The sequence below is a fragment of the Heterocephalus glaber genome, unplaced genomic scaffold (assembly GCF_053883595.1).
Source record: "Heterocephalus glaber isolate CG9 unplaced genomic scaffold, H.glaber_assembly_v1.0 deba00000122, whole genome shotgun sequence".
Classification (NCBI taxonomy): domain Eukaryota; kingdom Metazoa; phylum Chordata; class Mammalia; order Rodentia; family Bathyergidae; genus Heterocephalus; species Heterocephalus glaber.
Window position 1 is genome coordinate 88,521,310 of NW_028258138.1, and position 27,976 is coordinate 88,549,285.

At 55.1% G+C, this 27,976-nt stretch overlaps 1 protein-coding gene across 2 annotated transcripts; it reads right to left on the reverse strand.

Moving 5' to 3' along the window:
• Positions 1-1,492: 1,492 nt before the first annotated feature.
• Sord (sorbitol dehydrogenase) lies at positions 1,493-27,976 on the reverse strand. 2 transcript variants are annotated; one of them, XM_087181477.1, is made up of 10 exons: positions 27,803-27,948; positions 18,243-18,276; positions 14,511-14,675; positions 12,805-12,925; positions 10,205-10,364; positions 8,680-8,798; positions 7,122-7,187; positions 6,022-6,197; positions 3,281-3,402; positions 1,493-1,867 (listed from the first exon to the last, which is right to left on the reverse strand). In XM_087181477.1, the coding sequence occupies exons 4-10, from the start codon at positions 12,884-12,886 to the stop codon at positions 1,702-1,704; spliced, it is 891 nt and encodes a 296-aa protein (XP_087037603.1). In that variant the 5' UTR covers positions 12,887-12,925; positions 14,511-14,675; positions 18,243-18,276; positions 27,803-27,948; the 3' UTR covers positions 1,493-1,701. The 2 variants fall into 2 exon arrangements, with proteins under 2 accessions (XP_087037603.1, XP_004835538.1); XM_004835481.4 differs by lacking the exon at positions 12,805-12,925 and having other exon boundaries at positions 27,803-27,976.

Here is a 27,976-nt window from a genome sequence, read left to right on the forward strand (position 1 = left end):
TGGCCTGCTGTGAGGGTTAGAGAGGACTGGTGCGAAACTTCCAGCAGTCAATGCAATTCGATTTAGCCCAGAGCATGTGTCCCCGGCTGAAGTCCTGGTATTCTTCCCTCCATGACCCAGGCAGGCGGAGTCCACTGCTCCTTAGACAGGCAGACTCGGCAGCATGAGTCCCAGGCGTGATGTGATCTATGACCCAGCAGCTGGAGGAACTCTGGGCACCTGCCAGGCCTGCCGCATGTGACAAACACTCGCACCTGCCACCCCCAGCTCCAGTGAGGGGTTGAGGACGAGTTATATGGCAGCTACTGCACCACCCTTATTCTTGATTCAAACCTCAAAACCACAAAGGCTGTGCTGTGATCTAGATCCAAATCTTACACAGAAAAACCTCATGATTAATAGAAGACAAGGTCAGAGACCTCTTTTCCAAGAGACAGCAAAGTACCAAGAGCCTTTCCTTTTTTTCTTGTGCAAGAACCTTCCGCACAGCAGGGTGTGGTGGCCACACCTGTAATCCCAGTACTCAGGAGGCTGAGCCAGGAGGATCACCATGAGTTCCAGGCCAGCCTGGGCTACACAATGAGTTCAAGGCCAATCTGAACTACACAGGGAGACCCTGTCTCAAAAGAAAAGCAAAGCAAAAAAGAAGCCAGGACACTCCACAACTCAGCTATAGCCCTGCCCTTTTTAAAAATTTGAGATAGAATGATGCTGTTTCCCCTGGCTGCCCTTGAACTTGCAAATCTCCTGCCTCAGCCTCCCGAGTTGCTGAGATTATAGGTGCACTACGCCCAGTGACTAAGAGCCTTAACTGGAGTAGAGAAGGGGAAAGTCTTCTGTTTCCAGTAACCAGGATGGAGTAGAACTGCCTGACAGTGCTCACTAACTGGCCCCTGCAGGGTGCTAATTCTGTGGGGTGACCAGAGTTGAGGAAACCCTCAGGTCTCCCTGCCACTGTCCTCAGGCGGAAGTCTTCCGGTTGCCTAGCAAAGGGGACCTTATCCTGAGGGGCTGAGACATCCTGGGAAGGAAGGGATTTCCAGGAGTTGAAGAGGCCACCTTCAAGTGGGCTCAGAAGGGCCCTCGGATTTCGGGGATGCAAACTGATTTGACCCCACGCAGGATTTAGGTTTGAGTCTTCTGATCGAGCTAAAGGCTATCCTAGGCCCAGGAGTTAGGCCCTTTTCTTATTCTCTTTTATTGTCTAGAGCAGTGTGCTATGACTACGCCTGCTGACACCTCACCCCAGATGCTGGTGATCTGTCTCTTTATTACTCAGCCGAGATGGGAACAGGGGGGAACCCGAAGCACCCCAGGCAGAGGGGACCCAGCACCTCACAGCCATGCTCTGCCACCACTGTTGACCCTGGCTTGACAAGACCAGGGCTTTCTGGCCCCCAGCCGCAAACTGCTTGTGTCTTTGAGGCACGCCCACTCCTCTGTAAGGTTCTGTAAGGTTCTCTGTGGTGATGGATTATATTTGTTATTGACATTTTTACTTATTTTTAATTTTTTTATTTTTCGCTAGGACTAGGGAGGAACCCCTGCTAAGCAAGCACCAAGCCTGAGTCACCACCCAGCCCTGTGGTACTGTTCATCCTGTTCCAAGAGAAGGTCGGCTTCACCTGGAGATGGCTTCTGCCCAACTGCTGAGCCCTGAGATGTCGTGAGGAGGTGGGGTGAGGTGCAGCCCGACTCGCATCAGGGATTCTGGTCGTTGGGGTCGCACTTGAGCATGACTTTCAACCCCACTCCCTTTCTGGATGTTTCAAAGGCCTCCAGAGCCTTCTCCAGAGGAAAGCGATGGGTGACTAAGGGCTTTATATTCACAGACTTGGACTCAAGCATGGAAATTGCCATTGGCCACCTGTAAAAGATCACAACACTGCATCAGCCCTCAGGAAGACAGTCAGGTCCCTGGCACAACAACAGTGTGGCCATGCTCATTTTTAGCACTGTGCCTCCACAAGACCAATTTTATAGACCAAGGATAGAGAAACTGACCTATTGGCTTGCTATTTGCAGACATACAAAGTGTGATCAAAACACAGTGATGCTTATATTTTAAAAACTTGTTGTGGTAAAAGACACACTTTCATGTGTCCCCCTCAAAATACTCCCCCCTCACTTTGAACACACTATCCCACTGTTCTTGCCACTTCCTGAGGCAGTTCTGGAAGTCCCCTTTCCTCGGTGTCTTTATAAGATGTGATCAAAAATACAGTGAATGCTGCTGCTGAGCCCCATCCAATGGAAAGGCAGCTCACAAAGCATCACGCTGTGTCTTCACTTACCTTTTTGGGGGATCTGCTACCATGCAACATGGGCTCTTCCCCAGTGGGGAAATGGTCATGAAAGGGAGATGTTTTGAACTGATTCAGGACCCTGAAGCAGCTGCAACAGTGCAAATAAAGACATTCTGGAAAGAGGACTCCAGAGGTGCTGCAGAAAGTGGCAAGGATGATGGGATGAGTGTGATCAAAGTGAAGGGCAGGAGTTTGAGGGGGACCCATGGCATGTGTCTCTTACTGTATTTTTTTGGTACTGGGGATCAAACTTGAGACCTTGCGTTTGCACCGCAGGCACTGTAACCACTGAGCTAAACCCCAGGCTCATGTTTCTCTTACTGTAATAGAAGTTTTTTTATATGTAAACATTCGCCATAGATCACACCTTGCAGCGACTGTTTCCAACTGCTTGCCCCTCCCATCCCTCCTTTTTCAGCGTCTCCTGTGAAGCCTTGCATTGCTTTGGCATCAAAACACAGGGTGAACCATGGAGGCCTTGGGAAAGGCAGGAGGCTCAGGAGGCAGCCGAGCTGTGCCCATGGTTAGGAAACTGGCACTCTGCTAAGGCCATGGGGTGACAGGCTCTCAAAGGACACTTCTGCAGGAGTGTCCCAGAAAGAGCGTCCGAGCAGGGACAGCATGGAGCTGCACAACAGGAGCGGGTTGAATTAAGACGTTCTTGTTGCCCAGGATGGGCTTGGGCTCAGGAATGGGAGGAATGGACCTGGATTTCTGCTTCTCCTCTTTCCCCTCCTTCCTCCCTTTAAAGGGTGAGAACGGAGGTCTGGTCACTTCTGGCCCAGGGGACAGTGGCAGGGACCCAGGAGATCGTGTGCAGAATCCCTCCCTGTGCCGCCCCTCTGCCCGGGAAGGGCATGTTCTGCCTGGGTCCCTATCATATCAAGAGGCTGTCGGTATGGTCAGGGAGTGACCCTGAGCAAACAGGCTGAGACACAGGTCGCTCAGCCATCCGGCTCACCAGGCATACTCACGTGTTGCAGTATCGAAACACGCCCTTGATGTCCACCTCGCGGATGGCTGCATGCACCAGGGGCACGTTGGTCATCTGGGCGCCCAGCCCCACGAGCACCAGGGTGCCCCCAGAGCGAGTGGCCTGAAGAGGAAGACGAGAAGCTCATCAGAAGGTGAGAAAGCACCAGCGCACCATGGCCCTGCAGAGGGCGTCTCAACGCTTGGGGCGAGTATCCAAAATTTCCCAAGAATCCAATTCTGGCTACACTGCTGGACTCGCTAACGCACCAAACAACTCAACAGAAGGTCGAGCGGTCCACAGGCTCTTTACAGATTCTCCCATGGGGCACCTGCCGATGGGGAGCCAGGCGCGGGGTGCATCTTGGGACTGGTGTGAGCCCCTTATGTGTCCTGGCACCTGCTCCTCCCACCAGGCAGAACTTTGGTCAGACTCTCCAAGATCACCCTACAAACGGACTTTGAGAATTTTTTCTTTTTTTTTAAATTTTATTTTATTAAGATGAGGTCTTGTTATGTAGTCCAGGCTGGCCTTGAACTCACTATGTAGCCTAGGCCAGGCTGGCCTATAACTCACAGAGATCCTCCTGCCTCAGCCTCTCAAGTGCTGCCATTACAGGGGTGCACCACCATAGCCGGCTGGACTTTTGGAATTCTGTGGTTTAATAACGGTTGCATACATGCAGGCTGGCAGAAATATTTTGTTCCAGGTGTTCATCCCATCCTAGCCTCCACAGTGAAAGCATCTTCTTTGAACATTTATCTGGAAAACCAGTGCTAAGAGCATGGAGTTACAGCCTCCAGTGATCTCAGCTTGGAGTGGCCATAGGTGGCAGAATTCCAGCTGACTGCAGGTGGACACAGGGCCTGCCCCGGAGCCTGCACGGAGCCTGTGTTCAATGCTGTGAGAGATGGGAAAAATGGGCAGTGCACTCACACTGAGTTGCCTTGGCACAAGTGACTGCATGGGCGGGGACACTACGAGCTAAACAGGGGCTGGAGAAGGGCATGTGGCCCAGCTAATGGCCCTGGGGAGAAGGTGACACCCCAGAGAGACCTGCAGGGCTGGAGCAGGCGGCAGAGCTCGGGGCTCGAGGGAGAGAGGAGCCCTGCTCACGTGTGACAGTCACCAGGCTCCACGTGCAGCTGTTTTATGCTTTACTGCAGTGCAGACTGACTTGCAAACCATCTGGGAACAGCACTACGATGGGAAAATGTTGCTGTCCCCACTGGGAGACAGGAGAGAGGGGCTGATGCCAGGAGTGAGCCTCAAAACCCTGACTGAGAAATGTTCTGGGCAAGTCTTTGGGCCCCGCAGCTCCCCTGCCTGGTGACGAGGGGTCCTGCCACCTGCTGGCTGCTGCGAGTGCCAGGGGCCAGGCAGGGCAGACCCCGGGCCAGGGGAGGCTCAGATGGCCTGGTCCTGCTGCACAGTGGCACCTCCACACCAAGGAGGCGACATCGGGGCCTCGTCAACACCGCTGGTCGTCACCAGGCAGAAAAGCAACGCTCTCACCTGTCCGCGTTGGGCGTCACTGCCAGACCTGCCCCTGCCTGGTGACCCCACTCCCCACAGCCAGGGGTCACAGTCAGTCCCTCAGGAGCCCAGGCCACATCCCCAAGCCCTTCAGGAAATGGCATCTGTTCCCAGATGCACTCAGGGCAGGACTCAAGAGGAGGAAGCCGGGTCCTCTGGGTCCCTCAGCCTCTGTGGAGCGCGGGTCATGTGCCAAACAACAGCATGATGATGAGGACATGGCCGGCTTCTTGTCATAGCCTTGAGGTGTCTCCTACAAAGCTGGCACCCAGCAGGTGCCCAGGACACCCCAAGGACATCACAGACCCATGACCCCGACTCTCAGTTTCTGTTTCCCACCTGGTGACCACGGTCTCTGACAGTGAGCAGGGACAGCAGCTGACAGCACAGGGCATAGGGCACCTGCTCCTCCCTCCTCTCCCGCCATGCTGGGTGGGGAAGGGCCAGGAGGCCATGCCCCAGTGGACGGACAGTGTCACATGCCACCTGGTGGCTCACTGTGTGAGACGCTATGACTCAGAAGGAAGGCGGAAGCCCCGCACGCCCCGCATGGTGACAAGGATGGTGGGATGTCCCTACTGGTGCCTCACGCGTGCTCTGGCCATGGGAACAGGCAGGGCTGGGCGGGAACCTGACGCAGCCACTGATAGAAAGCACCTGAAGCCCCCAGGCTCTCAACCAGTGACTGCTCTGCAGGGCTTCTGGGTACCTTAGGCTTTGAGTCCTGGGGTCCCCAGCAGAGGGCCTGGTGCAGCCTGATGCTGCTCCCCACCCCGCCCCAGCCCCCTGTCCACTTCCCATAAATAGCCAGCGGGGTGGCACCCGAGGGCCAGGGTGGGCAGGGGAGGGCGGCTCATCTGTGCCTCATTCTGGGAGAGGCCACAGCAGTGGCCAAGCGCAGCCCTGAAAAGTCACCTCCCCTTTGTGACTAACTGAATTAGTAGCTGTCACTTCGTATCAAGTTTTTCTCAATAACACCCCACAGGGGTTCCCCCCAACTTCCCAAGTCCTGGTTCCGGTTCCTCTTGCTGAGCGCTTCACCAAACCCCCTGCTTTCAGCCACAGACAACATCTCGAAAGCCGCCCCACCCTGAGGGTGTGGGCTGGGACACTCGGGCTGTCCGGTTACCAGGCGGACCCGTCAGGGTGACGCAGGGAGGTGCCAGGAGCGCTCCTGGGTGCCCTCCGCCCCCTTCGACCACTCACGTAGATGCCCGCCTGGGTGGCGCTCTCGGCCCCGGTGCACTCGATGGTGACTTCTGGCTTGCACCCCAGCAGCCCTTCCACCTTGCGGGCGATTTCCTGGGGGCTCTCCTGGGAGATCTGGAGGATGAAGTCTGCCCCCACTTCCTTGGCTTTGGACAGCCGAGAGGCGGACAGATCTAGAAGTGAGAGAGTTTCTTTCAGACTGAGGAAGAAGATGGATCGGGAAGAAAAGAAAGCGAGGATGCAGCTTCCTCTCTCTCTGTGCCCACCCCAGGGGCAGGCCTGGCCGCCCCTCCCAGTGCATCTGCGCATTGGCTCTCCAGTCTCACACACAAATGCACCCTCCTGAGCTGGGCCTCCTCCCAGGGCAGGGTCCTCACAGAAAGGGCAGAAGCCTCCTCCCACAGCGGGCAAAGAGCCTCATCCCAAGCCCCAGGTCACCCGTAGGTGGGCTTTTCAGTACTATCACCCAGGATAATGGAGAAAGGGGAGCCCCTGAGAACCCCAGACTCTCTCAACAAGTTGGCCATGGTGGCACAGGCCTGTCATCTCACACTCAGGAAGCTGAGGCAGGAGGATCGCTGTGAGTTCAAGCCCAGCCTGAACTGCATAGTGAGACTGTCTCAAAAAAGAAACCCAGGCTCTCAGGAAGTGCTGCAGCCTGTAGGTGGTTCGTCCCCTAAGGCTCCCGTGCTAGAGGCCTGGTCCCTGGGGAAGCAGTTGTGAGGTGGGGCCCGGGGCCAGGCGGCTGGGTTCCTGGGGCACTGTCCTCAGAAGGGACGCATGCCGGTCCCGAAGATTGACTTGGCTCTCCCGAGCCTCCACCCCTGGTCTTCCCGAGTGGTCCCTTCTGCCCAGGTCCCTGCCACCCCGACACATTGCCACAGCCCTCACCTGGGCCCGAACTGACAGGGCCACCTGACTCACCCCCAGAAGGGTGACCTGGCTGAACCCCTTGTCTGAAAACCACCTGCCTCCGGCACTTTGTGACAGCAACAGAAAATGGACAAACGCAGACAGGGGATGGGCCTATAGGCAAGGAATAGCTCTCAGGGCCCTGGTCCCCTCAAGGTGGTGCACCAGGAAGAGGGCCTTCTTACCAGTCACCACCACTGCTGCTGCGCCCATCGCTTTGGCCACGACCAAGGTGACCAGCCCCACTGGCCCTGAACAAACAGGAGACAGAGATGTTTGAGCAGTGCGCAACCTTGGCATTCTTCCTGTGCAGGCTGCCCGTACCTGCAAGGCCTGAACAGAAAACCCAGATCCACAGAATGGGGCAATGAAGAGTATCTTTCAGCTACCCAGGAAGCTGAAGGAGGATGATCACAAGCCTGCGGGCAGCCTTGGCAACTTAATAAGACTTGGCAACTTAATAATAACCTTAAAAGGGCCGGGGTGTAGCTCAATAGTAGAAAGCCTGCCTAACATACCCAAGGCCCTGGGTTCCATCCCCAGGAATGCGAGTAAATAAAAAAGGTCTTTTAGTTTCTCTTTGTACACACCCTTTAAAAACAACTTTGTAAGCAAAAGAACTGGGAAATCATACCTGAAATGTGCAGCAAAGTGTGATTAGTTATATACATTACAACAGGACACTGCACAGCTACTGAAAGTTATTCTTAGGCATATCTGTTAACATAGCGAAGTATTCACAGCATGTTGATTTTCTTAAAAAAATTAAAAAGAGTAGGTAAGATGAATCGCATTTAGTCTCCTTTAAAACATTTTCCTGGGCTGGGGATTTAGCTTAGTAGCACCGTGTCTGCCTTGCAAGCACAAGGTCCTGAGTTCAATCCCCAGTACAAAAAAAAAAGGAAAAAAAAGGGCCAGGGATTTAGCTCAGTGGTTCTGGCACATGCCTCAAGAGCAGAAGGACCTGAGTTCAATCCTCGGTACCAAAAAAAATTTTTTTTCTTCTGCAGCAGCATATTAACAGTGGCTCTGGGGCTGAGTAGTGAGGCCACGTTTCCATGGGTGTGCATGTGAGCAGGTGTGTGACGCTCATCTTTTCTTTGACAAAAAGGTGCTGTTTGTGCAGATTTTTAAGACAATGTGTCCCCCATTCTGCTTTCCGCTGGCCACAGAGGCAAGGTCTGCCCCATCAGCCCACTTGGGAAGCCCTCCACCTGCCCCTTACCTTGTCCTGACGAAGGAAATCCCTCAAGTCCCCAAGAACTCGCCGAAGGCCGCCCGCTCCCCCACCCCGAGTCTGCAGGTCAGGTCACACTCTGGTGACACTGGTTTGTTGTGACACACATCTGGGGCGTGTTGCTGTCTGGGTCACCCAAGATTAAAAGCCCAGATAGTGCAGCGTGAGACCCCAGGGCCGTTCTGGGGTGTGGGGGTGGCGTGGGCCTGGCTCACGGTGGCAGGGCAGGGTCCCCCTCACGTGTGGGTGGGCCAGGCCCCTCCTCTGGGTGCCATGCAAATGTCCGGAAGTCACCCTCCCTTTGCTACCAGTTCCCGCCAAGGGCTGCAAACGTGACGGCACGGTTCACAAGCGCACAGAGCGTTGCTGCCCAGGAAATCCAGAGGTCCATTCCTTCAGCACAGTGCTGGTTCCGGAGAGCCACCCAGGCCTGGGCAGGGACTGAGACGGGGCTCGGGGCCCACACTCCGGGCAATGACCCATAACCGGCTGCCCCTGCCTCTTACCAGCTCCGCACACGAAGACCTTGTTCCCCAGGGAGACTCCGCCACGCCGGCAGGCGTGGATCCCCACGGAGAGCGGCTCGATCAGGGCCCCTTCCTCGAAGGTGACGCTGTCGGGCAGCCTGCGGGGTCGCACGCGGTTGGTGGGATGGAGGACAGGCCACCCGAGGGCGGGCGCCACACTGCTGGGCTCCAAGAGTCGGTCAGGGGCCAGGCCGCCTGCTTCCCACAGGCCGCGCTTTCTGTTCTGTTTCCTGCGGTGCCAGGGCTCAAACCCAGGACCGCAAATAAGCTAGGCAAGCGCTGCGCCTGTGCCGTGCTAACAGGGCTAAGGTGTGGTGCCGCTGCCGCTGCCACGAGCGAGTGAAAAGTTCCTTAGCCAGGCAGGCCGGCAGCCTCAGGCCCAGCCTCCACAGCCCTGGCAACAGCGCTTTCCCACCGTGCCCGACCCTTGGCGCCCAACGCCCGGAACGGAGGTCTGGTTCTGCCCAAGGCAGAGCCCGCACTCCGGGCAGCAGCAGCCTTGGCCTGGCGCCTCTGCTGTCTCTGCGCCCTGTGGTCCCACTCTGCCCGGGCCTAGACCCCCACACAGCAACGCGAAGCCCTTGGCATCCAGAGAGCAAGGACCAGGTGGCCAAGCTCACTCTTAGCCCAGGGCCCAGGCACTCCTTCCCTACCCTGCCGGAATAATAAACCGGAGCCTGCGCCCTGGCCTCCCTGCGCCCTGGCCTCCCTGCGCCCTGCCCTCCCTGAGCCCTGGCCTCCCTGCGCCCTGCCTCCCTGCGCCCTGGCCTCCCTGAGCCCTGGCCTCCCTGCGGCCTGGCCTCCCTGCGGCCTGGCCTCCCTGCGCCCTGCCTCCCTGTGCCCTGGCCTCCCTGCGCCCTGCCTCCCTGTGCCCTGGCCTCCCTGCGCCCTGCCTCCCTGTGCCCTGGCCTCCCTGCGCCCTGCCTCCCTGCGCCCTGGCCTCCCTGCGCCCTGCCTCCCTGTGCCCTGCCTCCCTGCGCCCTGCCTCCTTGCGCCCTGGCCTCCCTGAGCCCTGGCCTCCCTGCGCCCTGGCCTCCCTGCGACCTGGCCTCCCTGAGCCCTGCCTCCCTGAGCCCTGCCTCCCTGAGCCCTGCCTCCCTGCGCCCTGGCCTCCCTGCGCCCGCCCCTCGTTCCAGCCCACCCCTTTCAGGCCAGCGGCACAGGACCCCCATCAGGCCCCACCTGTGCCTGACACTGCCCTGCACAGCTGGGCTTCCCGTGGGACCTGGGTTGGCTCTGAGGGCCCCTCCCATGGCCCCCGACTTCTCCTTGGCACAGGAACACCAAAAAACCTGGGCTTGGTGGTGCATATCTGTAATCCCAGCACTTGGGAGGCTGAGGCAGGAAGATCACAGTGAGTCAAGGCCAGCCTGGGCTACATACTGAGACCCTGTCTCAGCAACAACAATAACAACAATAACAACATCAAAAGAGTTAAGGGTTGACTGAATGAAGGAATCCCCACAGGAGACTAGAAGGAAGACCCGACAGGGGCAGCACCCACTTGTAGCAGAAGCTGGCGCTGTGCTTGTAGAAGCGGCAGAGGCTCCCGTCGTCAGGGGGCGTAGCACAAAAGAAGATGGTCGGGGACAGGTTGTACCGCCCCACCTTGCAGAATTCATCCGTTTCTCGGGGGGCCCCAGGCTCAATGGCAACGCGGTCACCTGGAGGGAAGCAAAGAGGCCTGGAGTTCAAGGACAGGCAGGGCCTGACCCTGGGCCGGGCTCTGTCCTCAGCCTTAGAAGCAGGAGCAGAGGTGGAGATGGCAGAGGCACCTCTCGCTTACGCACTGCCCCTCCCTGGGCACCGCGTGCCCCACCCAGTGCCTGCCGCTTGCTCCTCCGGCTCCCCGCCTCTGCCCAGCCTGGGCAACACAGACAAGGCCCCATCTTAGGCCAAGCAGGTCCAGCTCCATCTCAGGCTGCTGGCAAAGGGGCAGCTGGAACACGGGGGTGCAGGGAATTTTTTCTCCACCTACTTCAAAACTATGGGGCAAGGAGAGCTTGCTGTGATAGTGCACACTTGTAATCCTAACAATCGGGAGGCTGAGGCAGGAGAATCGCCAGGAATTTGAGGCCAATCTGGGCTACATAGTAAGATCCAGGTCAACCTGAACTATATAGCAAGAAGCTGTCTCAAAAAAAGAAAGGAAGAAGAAAAAGAAAATACAGGGCAAGGGGCCGGGGATGTAGCTCAGTGGTGCCGCTTTCCGGCTCCCAAGCGTAAGGTCCAGAGTTTGATCCTCAGTACCAAAAAAAAAAAAGAAAATATAGGGCAAGATCATTATAAAGATAAGAGCTGTAACGTGACCTGTTTTTGGTTCAGTCTGTTTGCATTTAGACAGTAAGTAGGAGTGAAGCGATTCCAGGCTAGCAGAGCTACCGAGGCCAAGGTCCTGCCGAGGGTCAGAATGGTGCAGGGGAGAGAAACACTCGACGCTTGTGACCTGCGCTCTCACACTGTGTCGTACTCTGCCCTGCTTGGAAACGCAGCCCTAGAATCGCTCTTTAATTTTTTTTACTCTTTTTTCAATGAAGAATTTCAGACACACACCAAAGCCCAAAGAGTTGTACAGGGAACCCCCAGATTCTTTAAGGAATGCCAAGCCCGGCTGGAGGTACTGTGTCCACCCAGCACCCTCCCAGCTCCGTTCCTCCTCCTGCCATCGACCCCTCTCACTGTCTAATGCCTTTCAAAGTAGGATGCGGACCGAGGCACATTTCACCCTAAAGACTGAATTCAGCCCACAGCATCCAGGAGGCTGAGGCAGAACTGTGAGTTTGAGGCCACCCTGGGCTATGTGGCAAGTTCAAGGCCAGCCTGGAGGCAGGTGGCGGAACCACTGAGCTACATCCCCAGCCCTTTTTTGTTTTTTTTTGGTACCAGGGATTGAACTCTGGTCCTTGCGCTTTCGAGGCAAGAGGCAGAACCACTGAGCTAAATCCCCAGCCCTGGCCAACCTGGATATAGTGAAACAAAACAAAACTTCAGCCTGCATATCCATTTAATACAGTCCAATATTTACTTTACTTTTCTTTTTAAAATTAAAATTTAGATATAATGGAATGTATTAAATGGATCATTAATTTTTACAAATAAATTCACCTGTGTAATGAAAATCCCCAACCTGACACAAATCACTACCACTGCCTCAGAAATTCCCTCTTCCTGTCCCTCCTCAGTCATCCCCACCCCACCCCAGGGCAACCAATAGATTGATTTTATCCACCATGGATTAGTACCGCCTGATCCAGAGCAGCACAGAAATGGGGTCGCTCCGTGTGTACTCCTCTGCACCCCTTCAATCAGCATGCTTCTCAGATGACCCAAGTCACTGTGTTATCCAGTTTGCTCTGTTTTGTGGCCAAATGATGATATGATGTGTGTTTACCACAGACAGCTTAACCATCATCCTGTTAGTCACCAAGTGGTTTCCAGCCTTGTTGCTGTTGTTTATTTGTTGTTGTTTTGAGACAAGGTCTCAACACATTGTCCAGGCTGGCTTTGAACTCACTCTGTAGCCCAGGCTGGCCTCAAACTCTCAGCGATCCTTCTGCCTCAGCCTCTCAAGTGCTGGGGTTACAGGTGTGGGCTGCCAGGCCCAGCTTGGCTCTTCGGGGTTTTTTTATGAGTCTTGCCTCCTCACCTGGGCTGACAGTCCCTTGAGATGAGCTGTCTGCTCCACATTTATTCCCACATAATAAAAGCTGTGCTCAACACATTTTTATTGCTAAACGTAAAATCTGTAAATCGAGGGAAGGGAAACCACGGGACACAGAGCATCTGGCGAACATCTCCCCTGGAACATGATAAGTTAAAGGCGTTGGCGAAGACAAAGTGACCCTTTTCTGCAGTGAAGAGAAGGTGGAGAAGTAGGAGCAGCCCTCCCACCCCGTCCCTGGTTGGGGGCAGCAGAGGTTCTGCCTAGCCGGAAGCTGCTCAAGCCTGCGCAGTCTCGAGCTCCATGCCGGTGGAAAATGGAGCGGCCTTGCAGGGGTTCTCACTGTCCTGGGGCTGTTGGCGTGCTGAAAACATACGGTAGATGCTTCAAACTTTAAAGTTTATCACACTGAAAAGGACAGGAATGCCCCTGATAATACTCACCTCCGCTTTGAACACACTCATCCCATTGTCTGTGCCACTTTCTGAAGCAGGTCTGCAAACCCTCTTTCGGACGTGTCTTCATGACGCATGACCAGAAATACTGTGAGTGCTGCTCTGAGGGCTGTCCAAGGGAACGGCAGCTCACAAAGCATCCCGGAGGCCTCACCCACCCTACCCACAGGATCTGGCACTGTGTGACTTCTGGCACTTCCCCAGTCAAAATGACCATGACAGGGAAACGTTTTGAATGGATTCAGAACACTGAGGCAGCCAGAACAGCATAACTAAGACACTCAGGAAAGAGGACCTCAGAACTGCCTCAGCTTCTGACCTCTCTACTAACCAGAGCTGCCAGGACCATGACCTGGCCCTCCTGCTGTGACCCTAAACACGTGTGACCTTGGTGAAACCAAGCTCGGAATGCTTCATCCAGTAACCAAGGTAACAAGTCCTGTCTCGTAGAGCTGCTTTGACAGTAAGAGTCTAACTACACACGGAACAATGGACAGCAAATCAACCTATGTCAGTCTTCTCTGCCTTCCTGTTATTGTTACAAGCCTGCTCCAACAACCGTCCCCTCCACCGACCCTTTAACCACTCCCTCACAGCCAGCATCCTCCCTCCGACCTTCGAGGCCCTGCCCAGATGGGCCTTGTTCTTCCCACCCAGACCTAAGCATCCAGGGTCACAGAGGTATCTTCATTTTTTACAGCTCTCAAAGCACCTGGCACAAGACTGACTACACACTGACTAGGACTTATACTTCAAGAGCCCCACTCCCTGTTGTAATTTATATCCAGAAACTGAGCCCCCAGCTAAGAACCAGTCATGGGCAGTCACTGAAAGCTCTGAGCCTTTGGCGGTGGGAGAGCCCTGCAATCCCACAGGAACCTTCTCAGCTTCCACGAATGATGAATGGAGGCCATGCTGTGTGTGTGTGTGTGTGTGGTTTTGGAGACTGATCACTGGATCTTCACACTGAGCTACATCCTTTTTAATCTTTTATTTTGAGATAGGTCTCACTAAGTCACCAAGTTGCCCAGGCTGGGCTCCCACTTGGGATCCTCCTGCCTCAGCCTCCTAGAGTGCTGGGATTGCAGGTGGGCACCACTTTGCCCGCCTACCCGTTTTAGGAATCCAAGCTGAGACACATTTAACTTCTGAGCTCACCAACCCTCGCCATGCAGCTGGGCTCAGACAGGCTTGTAACTAACACAAGACGGCGCCACCTGCCAACCCACACCCCCCTCCCATCTGACATTACCTCCAGGCCATCGTCAGCCTCATTCGCAGAGCAAAGCCAGAGCCAACAGCCGGCTGTGCCAAGACAGCCTGGGTTTAACTCTGTGCCAGGAAACAGCACAGTCCACCTCCCCGGCAGAAAGAAGTCAGCAGACCTAGGAGCAGCACAGGTGGTTCCCCAGCCATCCATAATCAAAGGCCGCATCTAAGCCCCTGCTTCTCAGCATGCAGATGTGGTTTGTGGCTTCTGTGCCTGAATGCTTCCTATCCCTTCACTGCCTTCAGGTAGCGACAGGCTGTCCCTCTGCTGGGGAGCTAGAGGTCTGGCTCTTCCTGCCAGCCCATCCCCAAGCCCATCCTGTCCTCCTAAGCTGTCACTATGCCTAGCAAGGCCTCCCCAGTGAGCGCACAAGCGCGTGTCTGTGTGCACACACACTGCCAGTTAGCGCCAGAGCTCTGCTCACCTGGCTTCAGGTGCTTCACCGATGACCCCACTTTCACAACTGTCCCCGAAGCCTCATGCCCCAGCACCATGGGCTTCTTCACAATGAAATCCCCAATGCGACCGTGCTGCCAGTAGTGGACATCGGAGCCGCAGATCCCGACCGAGTGCATCCGCAGCAGCACCTCTGAGGAGAGAGCAGAGGATGAGCACTTCCCCTCTGGACGGGCGGGCAGGGCCGGGCGGCTCTCAGGGTCAGGCGCACATTGTGACCAGAGAGGAAAAGAAACCAAAGAGCAAGCCCGACTCTATCCAGGAAGGCAGGGAAGGGCCCCACAGAGCAAAGTAGCCGTGTGTGTGTGTGTGTGTGTGTGTGTGTGTGTGTGTATGCATGCGTATGCTGCGTTTGTTTGGTCAAACACCAGTCTAGATGTACTGTGAAGGTATTTTGGGGGTACAGTTAGCATCAGGAGACTTTGAGCTGACCAGGTAACCCCCAGTACCAGGGCCGGCCTTGTCCAATCAGTTGAAGAAGGTCCTAAGACCAAAGACTACAGTTTCCTACAGGAAGAGTTCTTCTCAGGGCTGTGACATAGAAACCCTGCCTGAGTTTGCAGCCTACTGCCCTGCCCTCCCCTGCCCTGCCAAGCTCAAATCTCCAGTGCCCCCAATCACTGGCACTAGTTCCTTAAAACAAACTTTCCCTTCCCTCCCCACCCCGGCTCCCTCCATATACACATGCTTACACGTGCACAAGTATCTCGTGTGTTCTGATTGCCCAGAGAACACGCACAATCACGATGTAAACAAGATATAAGGAAGAAGTGTACCAGCCACTTAAGAGAACAGACTGTTTCTTGCAGAGATAACTATTCCAGAAACTGCTGCGCTGTGCTGGCTTGTCATCTATTCTAAGAACAAGCAGGGTGGAATCTCAGCCCAGCAACACACGGCGGGGGGCCTCTCATGTGGGGTTCTTTGTGTTCACTGTTTATTAAAAAGTGCAGCTTCATTTAAACCATCCCCAAATTTCAACTGGCGAGTCCCTCAAGGGCTTGAGTTGAGGGACATGTGGTGGGACTGCTTTTTTGTTTTTTGTTTAAGACAGGGTCTCGCTGGCCTCAAACTTGATAAGATCCTCCTGCCTCAGCCTCCTAATCGCTGGGATCAGAAGCATGTGCCACCACGTCTGGATGGTGGTATTGCTTCTGTCAAGTTTCCAAGTTTAAAATTATGCTACCTCTGAACGTGTCCGCTGAAATAACTGCTGAAGGGTTACCGGCTTCGTCTGATAGAAATGACCACGAGCAAGTGTCTCTCTGACCTTGAAACAGCTGTGCCCAGAAAGACAAAGCCCCCCCCACCCCGAAGCTCCGCTGTGCTTTCAGACGCCTCACACACTGCACCTTCACAGCTGCTAGTGACGTCCAGTGCTGCCGTGCACAACCTTCTTTGTCCTTACTTTTGGTGAACGGAGTAAGGAACAGCAGGGTGAATGCAAAGGCCAAAGGCAGGGAAAAGTCACTTGAACAAGGACAAATGCCCTGGAACTTTCTCTCCAGCAGCCGCCGATCTGCAGGCAGAGACTAGATCTGGCTCGATGCCTTCCCTAAGACGTGGAATCTAAAACAGGGGACTGGAAAATCAGGGGAGCCTAACATTAGACAAGAGGAAGGGAAGAAGGGGAAGGAAGAGTCTCTTGACTAAGATCAGGTGTAAGAGATCATGAATTTACTGAATTTCCTGAGGCGTGTACTGCCCTCTGTCAACAGGTTACAGCAGAGCATATACAGCACCACCAGTTTTTATTTGGAAAATGTGCTAATGTGTAGCAATATCAAGAACCTGTCTAGAATGGTGTTCTCTTAATCTGCCTGACAAGGGAGGCTGAGCACGTTTTTCTTTTGTTTAAGAGTATTTTGGGGGGGGCCGGGGATTTAGGTCAGTGGTTTCGCCGCCTGCTGCACAAGCGCAAAGACCTGAGTTCAATCCCCAGTACCAAAAAAAAAAGAGTATTTTTTTGGCTTGTGCTATTGTAAAATGTTTCCAAGTGGGGTAAATTAAGAACTGCTGTAAGTACATGAGGCACTGAATAGCTTGGTTGTAGTAATCATTTCACAGCATTGTATATCTCAAAACGTGATGTTGTACACCTTAAATATATGACTTTGTCAATTATGCTCAACAAAAAATGAAATAAGTAAAATTTAAAAAGAAAACAAGGCTGTGGCTGTGCTTTAGTGGTAGAGGCCCTCAGGTCAATCCCAGCACCACAAATAATATTTCGCTGGATGTGGTGGTGCACACCAGTAATCCAGGCACTCTAGGAGGCCGAGGCAGGAGAATCACAAGGTCAAACACACCCTGGACGATTTAGCAACTTATTGAGACCCTGTCTCAAAATAAAACACAACGGGGCTGGGATGGAGCTCAGTGCTGCCCCCAAAAATCCAAACTAACTCTTCGGGATTTTCACCAAGCTCTTGAGCTACACTCCCCTACCCTTTCCAATCGAGCTCAGCAAGAGACAGGCAATGGGAGGAGATGAAGTCCTAGGATCTCTCCAAGTCCAGGGGGCCTTTGCAGGACAGCCCTGGATGGACAGCAGCTGCTCAAGACACAACGAGCTGCCTCCTCTCTTCCCTGAAGACGATATCCCGGGCACAGTGTGTAGGCCCTGAATCCACATTCCCTCTCCACAGCGATAGTGCGGGTCTTGCCTTATCACCGTCAGTCAACAGTGCACTGACCTTGAGCAGCAAAGCTCAGAGTCTTCACCCCGATGCTCATGTGAGGCTGCAGTCTGGGCTGGGGTGTGGGCTGCGGGTGGGGGACACAGCCCAAGCCACCGAGTACAGGAGGGGGCCCTGAGTGGCCAGGTCGGACGAGCTGCAGACCCTCAGCCCACGGCCCCTGCAGAGGAAGAAGCGGGCTCCGGGGCACAGGGTCGGCCCCAGGTCACCGGGCCGTGAGCTCGGCAGCCGCAGACACCACCCAGGACCGGCGCCTGCTGCCCGAGAGGCCTGCAGGAGTGGGGCAGAGGTGCTGGGCACCTTGCCCGCTGTGTGCCCCACTCCGGGCCTGGCTGATTAGGGCTCCTGTGGGGCCCTCCCGCTCCTGGGCCACCCCGACCTGCAGGCCCCAGCCTTCCTGGAAGTGCTTGTCCATGCTCCCTGTGTTGACAAAAAGATTAAGCTCTGCTGACTCACTGCTTTCCAGTGTGTGGGTTTCAGTGTTTGCCCCCAATGTGGCACAGTCACAGGGCACAAGGGGGCCAGCTCTGCCGTTGGTCTCCGCCCTTCCCCACCAAGACCTCTGAGGGCCAGCTCAGCAACCCTGGGGGTTGATGCCAGCCATGACAGTGCACACCTGTAATCCAGCACTCCGGAGGCTGAGGCAGGAGGATTGCCTCCAGTTTGAGGCCAGCCTGGGCTATACAGTGAGTTCAAGGCCATTCTGAACCACACAGTGAGACTCTGTCTCAAAACAAAATACCAGGGACAGAATCCAGAGCCTTCACACTGAGCTACATCCTCAGCCCTTTTTTTAATTTTTTATTTTGAGACAAGATCTCACTAAGTCACTGAGTTACCCAAGCTGGGCTTGAGTTTGCCATCTGCTGGCCCCAGTGTCCCGGAGCGCCTGTTGGTTTCTTAATGGAAGCAACAGCAGTAAGAGTAGGAAAGAGGAGTAGGGAACAGTGTCTCCAAGATACATAGTCGGGAAAACCCAGTTCTGCCTCCGATGGACCTACCGTGTGGGCCGGGTTCAGGAATGGGGTAGTTCTCCTACAAGGAACAAAACAGAAGAGGCCATTAGATGTGTGTCAGGTCTTAGCCTCATCAACATTTCCCATTTAAAAAAAATTAAAGTGGGGTTTCATTTAAAAACGTCTTCTCAGAACTTCTGCAAGCTCAGGACAGTGCTGCGGGTGTGGATGGTAACGGCTGGTGACCTCCCGGCCTCCACTGCCTGGCTGGACAACGGAGCAACCGGCCCAGCCATGGCACCTCCCATACTCTCCCTGTCCCCATTGAGCCCGTCAAGGGCTGGAGCTCTAAACCTGGCCACTACCCGGAGCCGAGGGCGCAGTCTCAGGTCAGAGCTGACTCTGACAACGGACCTCAGCCCACCCTCGGTGCACCTGGCCCGGGACTTGGGAACGAGCCACAGGTGCGCCCGGGGAAGGAAGGACCTCAGGCTGCCTCTCGGGGCCTTGCACCCTGCAGAGACACTGGAGCTCTTAGACATGGTTTGTCTGGTGTGGGCAACACCCCGGGGAAAGGCTGAGGTTGCTTCCCGCTGGAGACCCTACTGAAGCTGCGCTGTGGCCACTCCTGCAGGCTCGGAAACAGTCTGAGCTGCTCTAGTACTTGCAGCAGCAGCAGCAGCAGAATTCACTTACAAAGCTCCCTTCCCATCAAATGGCTGTGTACAGTTCTGGTGACACCGAGGCAGCCCACCCAGCAGCCAGTGTTCCTTGGGTTACTTGGAGGGCAGTCAAGGAGAGAAGGGGTGGAGAGGGTCGAGGAGCTGCGGGGGCAGCAGTGTTCGGGCTGTGTCTGCACCGCAGTCCAGAGCAGGAGACCCCAAGGCTTGGGGGTCAGAGATGGCGACCAACATGGCGGCAGCGGAGAGTGGATTCTCAGGGCTCCAGCCGGTGCGTCTGAACCATGCTGGCTTCCGCTGTCCCTGCTGCACCCCAGGATGCAGTGCCCTTTCTCCTGCGGGTGACTTAAAGTTCTGTCACCCTGATGAGGGAGGACAGCGAGCCCTACGCAAAGTGCTCAGGGAGGAGGGACTGCTCAGAGCTTGTTGCTTCCAAAGCACCCGGGCACTAACCCACCACACTACACACACTAGCTGGAGAACAAGATAATAAAGTTCTGGATGCCTGAGACCATGCCTTTTTCTTTTTTTCTTTCTTTCTTTCTTTTTCTTTTTGCTTTTGCTTTTTCATGGTAGGGATCAATCCCAGGGCTTCACATATGCTTGGCAAGAGCTCTACCATTGAGCTACATCCACCAACTCTTTTTTTACTTTGAGACAGCGTCTTGTTAAGTTGCCCAGGCTGGCCTTGAACTTCCGATCCTCCTGCCTCAGCTTCCTGATTAGCTGCAATTACAAGCATGCACCACTGTGCCCAGCCCGAAGACCAAGCCCGCTAGACTTCAGCACCAGGTACAGGGGCCAGCGTCAGTCCCAGGTGATGGGTCTCCAAAATAACTCTCCAAGAGTGCTTCCTGATTACTAACCCTCTCCACGAGGAAGGGAGGGGCTATTTGAGCCCCTCCAATGAAAGAAAGCCTAAGCAACTATAATTGTTAGTGCACACGGCTGGCACTGAGCAATGGGGCCTTGGTGTCAGGTGCTGTGTGCTAAGTCCTTCACAGCACCACCTCATTTAATCCTCCCAACACTGCTATGTGGCTACCTCCCATTATCTCCTTTGCCACAGCCTGAGGCCAAGGGGCTGCAAGGCTGAGCAAACTGCTCACTCTACAGCTCAGGTAGTAAACGGTGGAGCTGTGTCCAAAGCAACTACCGTGGTTGCTGGGCCTGGTGGCACGTGCCTATGGGCCCAGATGCTTGGGAGGCTGAGGCAGGAAGATTGCTAGAGCCTGAGAGTTCAAGGCCAGGCTGGTAACATAGCGAGAGCCCATCTCCAAATAAATAAATGAAAGAAAAGAAAAGGGGCAGCCTGATGTATGGGGAAAGCACTTGAGGCAGCTTTTTCTTTTCCAACTTGAATAATTTAAAGGTTGGGGAAAGGGAAGCTGAGAACCCGTGCTGGTGCTCACGGTCAGGCCCCATGGGGCACCCTGCAGAGCGCTGCCTCGTGCAGGCTCAGAGCGGAGGGCAGCCAGGCGCACCAGGGAGGCCTCAAGTCAGAGACCGCCACTGCCACCTCAGGAAGCTCCTGGCCGGCAGGGCACCATGCTGACAGCCTGCGTCTCCCTGGCTTCAGGCAGACCTTCCAGCACCTCCCGACACCGCCTTTAACTCCTCCCTCTCCTTGCTTGCTCCGAGAACTCTGACAGCTCCAGCTCCACTCCTGCCTCCCCACTCTGACCACAAGACCATGCTGAGCCAGCCTAGGAGGTGGACACTCGTCCTAACACCACGATGCTCACAGGCATGGTGGCTTGGCTACGACACATGTCCCTGAACGGTGGCTCCTAGCTGGGGCGCTGACCATGACCCTGTCTCCCTCTCCTTCCGTCTCAGGTTCCAGGGTGGCTGATGCCCTCATCCATCCTGCCTGTCCTCTCCCAGGGCCTGGGGCCGGGCGTGTGGCTGGGGCCAGGGTGTTCCCCTTGCAGGGCAAGGTCCTGGGTTCGGGCCCCAGCTCCACACACCAAGTCCCTCAGCCCCCTCGAGTGCCCACTTTCATGTTTTATTCCCACAATCGCTTCCTTCATTCCCAAAGGTTCTGTGGGCTCTGACACATCCAGGCTCCAGTCAGGGTTTCTTTCTCTGCCTGAGTAACAGTAAGAATGGGGGATGGGCTGGGTGCCACCCTCCAGGTCTGAGGCCAGTGCTCCTCCAGCCCCAGCCACAGGGCCCCGAGGCCTCCTCAGGAAGCACCCCAGGCATGCGGGTACCCAGGCTTCTCGGCTCCTAATCCCATCTTGCCTACACAGACCAGGGACCCCAAATGTGCATCCCCTCACTTCGGCCTCGCTTTCCTCAGCTTTCACCCGCACACCAACGCCCTGCCCTTCACTGCGTCCTGCTCGAGTCGAAGCCCTGGCATTGGAAAGCCAGGGAGGGGGCCTTCCCTTCACAGCAACCTTTGGAATCACTGCCTGTGCCAGCCGGGCACCCTGCCACGTGCTGCACTGGGCAGTTACGCGGCCTCAGGTGCCCTCGGATTCCCCCTCTCTATCACCAAAATAATCATAAAAGCGAGGGCCGACCCAAAAGAACTAAGTCTCCTCGAATTACAAAAGAAATGAAATCAAAGTTCTGTTTCCAGGATTACACCACTGGATGACCCAGCTCTAGATGACCCTGTCCTTGCAAAGGGACTTTGTCCTTACATTGTTTGGGGGAAGCTGTTTTCCTGTGGTTTTCATGCCAAATCTAAGGAAATCTGACTGTACCTTAAAAGGCTGGGATTTGGAAGAGAGTGAAACAGAATTTCAGCAGTATGTTCTGTTTTGTGTATTTGGTTTTTTGTTTTGTTTTGTTGAGTCAGAGTCTCACTGTGTAGCCAGACTGGGCTGGACTCTGTACGCAGCCCAGCCTGGCCTGGAACTTTCTAGAACCCTCTTGCCTCAGCCTCCCAAGAGCTGGGATCACAGGCCTATACCACCATTCGGGCTTCCAGCCATGTTTTAGCTTGCTTCTGAAACTGTGCAAAGAGGATGAAGCCGCCCTCACTGCCTCAGCAGTAGGGACAGTAGCAGGACAGGAGGGAGGGCAGTGCGGGCCTCAGGTTACCAGTAGAGGCCTTTGCCTCCTGCTCCCCATGCCAGACCCCTGTGATGCTGCATGGGCGGCCCCGATTGCTGACAGAGCAGGAGACCCTACTGGGGCTTCCCTTCCCCTCCATCCTCCCTGAACTTGAGCTCTTGAAAGGTGTTTGGAGCGGGGAGGAGAGCCCAAAGGTTCCCACTGACCATTTTCTCCCAGCGGGCTTTGTTCCTGCCGCCCGTCCTGGAACACAGGGTCAAAGCCAGGGCTTGGCTGAGCCCTCAAAGCCAGGGAGCTTGTCCTCTGCCCCGGCTGGTTCCATCCAGCCTTTGTTCTGCTGATAACAATCTTTCTAAAATCGGGATCTGTTTATAGTCCCCAGTGGCCCTGGAAAACCCTATGCCCCTCCCAGAGCAGGTCCCTGCCCTCGGTCACCCTCCCCGGGAAGATTTACCCATCCTTCAAGATCCCTCAGGAAGTTTCGCATGGCGGCACACACCTGTGACCCCAGCACTCAGGAGGCTGAGGCAGGAGGATCAAGCTCAAGGCCTGGGCTACATAGTGAGACCCTGAGGCCCCCTAAGACCCATAGGAATGAAGGGCGACTGAGGTTTGGGCGTGTTGGGACTGAGGAGTGTGGGGACATCAAGATGGCAGTCATATTCCTGGGATTGGCTCCGTGGTGTCACTTTCTGCAAGGCGCTGTCACCGTCGCTGACAGCCCAGAAAAGAGAGCTCTCCCTCTCCCTGGCAGGACCTGCCCACCTGGCACAAATCCACAGCCGTGTGAAGGACGATTTAACTCTCAGCAGTGGGAAACATCCAAAAGCTCCCTCCTGACTGGGAGCTAAGAACACGACCTGACACTAGCACATTAATGTTTCTTTACACTGAGCAGGAGCCGGAAGACATGGAGCTCCATTCTCCTCTCCTCCTGCATCCAGGTGAATGAGCGCTCACGGTGCCCAGCTGTGTAACTGAATATGTGCACGGTTTTTAAACTCATTGAGCCAAATATCGCTTTGCGAAATCTGCACATACTTTCCATAGTAAATAATATTCTTTGTGTAAATCTGGTCTTGGGAAGACTGCCAGCTTTAACAGCCATGCTAAAAGCCTCCAAAACAGGATGCCAATGCTGTATATATATATGCACATATTTCTCCTTCATTTTCCTGTCGTGCAGTTTTTTGGGGCCTTGCACACACTCGGGGCCTTGCACATTCGAGGCATGTGTTTGCCCACTGAGCTGCACCCCCAGGTCTTTCTTATTTTGAGACGGGACCTCACCAAGTTGCAAACTTGCCCAATATGGCCTCGGACTCATGATTGTCCTGCCTCAGCCTCCTAAGTAGCTAGGATTATACCACGCACCCCCACATGACTTGTTCAGTAATTTTAAAAGAGAAAACGAACACCGTCACACACATAATTCTAGTTTACCCTAGAACAGGGCTACTTTTCCATCATGTTAAAAATCCTAAAATCCTGTAGGTGATGCTTCCTGCTCCTGTAATGGAGGGGAAAATGTGAGCTTCGTGGCTCAGGTCTTTCAGACAAGGACCCTGCCTGCCTTTCCTTAGCTGCGTGCAGAGGTGCAGAGGCCCACGTTGCTGAGTTTCATTTCTTGTTTAGAACTGGAAGTGATTTATCTGGTTTTGGTTTTGTCTCACTGTTGAAACACCACCTACTTAAAGAGAAGGCAGGCATTCCTTTGGGCTATTTGCTAACACCTAGCTTTTTCTGAAGGGGTTGGCTATTGTGCTTTCACTCCCAGGGAGCCGAGAGCCAAGCTCCGTTCAGACTCTCCAGGGCTCTGCAGCCTGTGTTCCTGCCCTCCCAGGAGTCCCTTCGGTTTAAGCCAGCGGCTCCTTAGTGAATGCTGGGGCCCTTTAAGCCAATGCTGCAGGACCAGCTGGCTCTGTCCCTGGTAACAAAACCAGCCTGGGAAAGGGCAAAAGGCGGGAAAGGGTCCAAGGCAGGCTGAGATGTGGCTCAGGGTCGGAGCACTTGCCTAGCACAGCAGGGGCCTGGGTTTGATCCCCAGCATTAGAAAAAGGAAAATTTTAAAAAATGAAAAAAGAGGAGACAGACAGGATGCTCAGGAGCATTGGTGCCGCTGCGCCGTTCACGAGCCTCATTTGCCATTCCCTTCTGCCCATCAGATTCTAACAGTACAGCCCACAGGGCCGGGACAGGACATATTTGATTAACATCTTAAACTTAACGTGAGCACACATTTTCTCTTCCCTTTATAACTAAGCAACAGCAACCCATCAGCCTAAAATGATTATTTTTCCTTCACGTTCTTCTCTACTCTCAGAGCAAACACGCAGCACAAACCTCCACCTCCCCTGCCGGGTGGGGTGCTCAGGGGGCTGAGCAGGGCTAGGTTGTTTCAGGTCTAGATGCTGGGACCAGAGCTGGAAGAGCTGGTTTTCAGGAAGCAGGGAGCCCTGCACCCTTGCTGGTTGGTGACACAGTGCACAAAGGAGCGGTTACAACTGTTGCCATGCCAACGTGGCTGGCAAACATTAGTCCAAGTGGGTTGGAAGTAAAAATAAAATTGGCCCCCGTCACAGACAGCTCAGAGGCACGTGCCTGGCACGAGGTGGGTGCTCCATGCGCTGATTGCCTTGGTCAGGACCCTCACAGGTCTAGCTAAGCCAAAGGCACGAAAGGAACAGCCCGCCCCTCGCCCATACACTGACAGTAGCTTCTGCGCAGAAAAACGGATTTGACTTTCTCCATCCCAACCTCATGACCCAGTAATTTATTTCCCAGTGAAAAGCAACTTCTGGATTTCTCAAGATTGACCAAAGAGGCATAGAGTAAGCTGTCTACAGTGGAATACAAGGGGCCGCCTGGCCCACACTGCAATCATCTGACTGAGAACTGTCCCGTGTTTGAAGGTCTTGGTCTTTATCCTCTCTTCCATGGAGATGTTTCAGAGTCAGATCCTCGTGGGGTGGCTCCTGCCTGGCTCCACAGTGAGCCCATGCCCCTTTCACAGGCAGGATGCCCTCTAATCCGCCCCGCTCAAGACCAGGAATTGAAGCAGGAAGTAATTTGCTGAGTCCCACAACTCATGGTGGCCCTAAAGCTGGAACTCAATCCCGCTCAGCCCACTTGGCTTTGTCCCCAGGATGGTGCCCGCTGGAAGAGGACAGCAGCAAGCTGACAGCATGCTGAGAGGCTCTAGGCTTCTCCTCAACATCTTGGTCACCTCTCCCCCTGCAAGTCCTCAACTTTGTCTATCTAAAATGGGAGGGGTAGGCATTAGATCTCAGATGTTTGTTTCTTGCTCCACATTACTAAAGAAAATCACCAGTTTCTACACATTCAAGTGTGTCCACATGAACACGCGTACCTCCCATCTACTCCGCATCCTGAGACTCCGTCCCCTGCTGTGGTCCAGGTGACCTCAGGAAGAGCCATTACACTCCATGTGACCTGGAGGGGGGCTGGGGCTGGGTCTCCTCTGGCTCTAGAGCCACGTGGCCCCGGTGGCATTTTCCCTGGATGCCAGGCGTGACCAGAAGCAAGAAGGCCACATGGGAAGGCCCGGGCCTCCTCCCTGGGACTGCCTGCCTCAGTTCACCATTGGGTTTTGCCCCACATGACCCCTTCTCCAAAGTTCCCACAAGGATGTTTAATCAGTGGAACCTGCCCTGGTCCACCCTGGAGGGGATGATCTTAACACCTGTGTGCTGGGGGTGTCCTCTCAGCAGGGAAAACTTTCCAGTTCTCCCCCTGCCCCGAGTCTCTTCTGTAATTCACATCTAGCCTGGCCTAGGTTTCCGCAGCTGCCACTACCAACTTAATCTATTTGGCTCAGGAAATGTGGGCTTCATTTCTGTCTCCCCAAAGCTGTCCTGGGACTGTTCCTCCCTGCTGCTATCTCAGGCTCACTACGAGGCCATGTGCCTTAAGGAAGAAGGTGGAGCCGGGCGTGGTGGTGCATACCTGTGATCCCAGCACTCAGGAGGCTGAGGCAGGAGGATTGCCTTGAGTCTGAGGCCAGACTGGGCTATGTAGTGAGTTCAAATCCAGCAGGTTTGAGGGGCAGAGATAGCCCACTGGGGAACCTCGTGGAGGTGCTGGGATGGGGGGAGCACGCCTGAGAAGGTCTGCAAGGGCCCAGGCCAGCACAGGCCTCTGCTGGTGGCGCTTATGTCTCCTCTTGAGGCTGTCTCCATGGAAACATACTGGATTCTCTCCTTCTCCCTCCAAGCTGGGCTCGGACTGGGCCAGCTCAGCCACCCATGACCACTCCACAAGATGCTATTCGCAGAGGGACAATGCTCTGCTGTGTGGGCAGTGCCAAGACCAAAAGCCTGCCAGCTGTGTCCTCTGTCACTGTGATGTGGAGACCCCCACCGCACTTCCAAATGGGGTGCAGGGCTGCTCAGGAGAGAAGCAAAGGACTCCCGAGTTGACAGCGTCCCTGGGCTCGGCTCTCAGTCTCAAAGCCCCCTGCATCCATCCAGAGCTCAAGTTTTCAGAGCCAATCTTGTCACCTGAATCCACTCTCTGCTCTCACTCCTGAATCTGCCCTGGACATGTCCCCCGCACAGGTCCTCAGAGCTTTGGGACACGACATCTGGACCCAGGCCCTAATCCAATCAGGGTGGGTCCTGACAAAGACCAAGGACCTCAAAATTAAGGTCCAATCCCCTGGCGCCAGACCCTCCAGGCTTCGTCCCAGAGCCTCCAGAGGAGAGGCAGCCTTTGCCCTGGAGGGTGGAGTCTGAGTTTAGGAGAAGCCACCCCAGAGCCCTCCCGGCCATCTCCTCAAACCCTGGAAGGCTGTGGTTATTTACTCCGGGAAGCCTTCGAGCCCGGCTGTGTCCTCCTCTCTGGGCTCAGGGCAGATACCGCTTACTCAGTAAATGTTTGTAAAGTAAAGCAAGTTGCAAATCTCCCTGTAAGAGTGTAGAGGCTGCTCTTTCCCTCTCTGCACAGACAGTGGACTACTCTTCGTGTACTGCAGTAAACAGTGTCACTCTGGGGAGTGGAAACTGTGCCAGAGTGGGGTCTGCACTTTGGAGTTCGTGTCCTGGCTCTGCTGGATAACCACGCCTGTCGCGCTGGGAGTGGGACTTTCTTCAACTTAGGGATGGAGGGTTGGTTCTCGGCTGGTTCACGGTCTGGGGTCGACAGACCCATAGAAAGCCCACAGGGGAAATGAAAGGAGTCTTGAACAATGAACTCGCTGCCAAACTCAGTCTGTTTGCACTCTGTGGAAAGACAGCCACAGAGCCTTAAACAGCCAGGAACTCTTAACCTGGATAATCTGAGTCTCTTCCACCATTGAGATCCTGAGCATGTTTGTTTTTGTTTTGTTTGGCAACACCGGAGGATGGAACCCTGTAATTCTCTACCACTGAACTGCATCCCCAGGCTGGTCTCAACCCTGCCACCCTTCTTCTGCCTCGGCCTCCTGAGCAGCCGGTGTGCGTTCTTTAAGGGGGAAAGAGGCACCCAGGGCCGTCCCACATGGTGAAGGCCACCCCAGCCCATCAGAGATGGACTTTGTCAGGGGAGCCACAGGGCTGACTGAGCAGCTCCCTGAATTTTGGTCTCTGTGGCCAGGGGCAGAGGCTGGGTCGGCAAGGAAGAGGCCGGCCTTCCCAAAGGTCGCGGGAGAAACCTGCGAAAGTGCAAGCCTGGGAGAGCCGGATGGAGACGAGGGAGGTAAGAGATAACCACTCTGCCCCAGCGGGCTCTAAGCGCGGGGAGTCCGCCCGGCTGCAACTGCCGCTTGCAGCGCGGGAGGCTCCGATCCGCGACCCGCAGCACCGTCGGCAACGGTCCCGGTCCCGGCGCGGCCAAGTGCCAGAGCACCAGCGACACCGCCCCGCCCGCCGGGCCCGGCCCTCTCGAGTCCTTTACCAGGCGGAGGTCCCCGGGGCCGTGCACCACCAGGGACAGGTTCTCGGCCTTGGCCGCCGCCGCCATGTCGCTCTGGGCTTGGGTGGTGGAGACTGGAGCCGCGGGACGCTGGTGGTTCTGGTCCCGGCCCTGCGAGCGACCCAGGGTCAGGGGCGGGAGGCGGGGTCTTGCCTA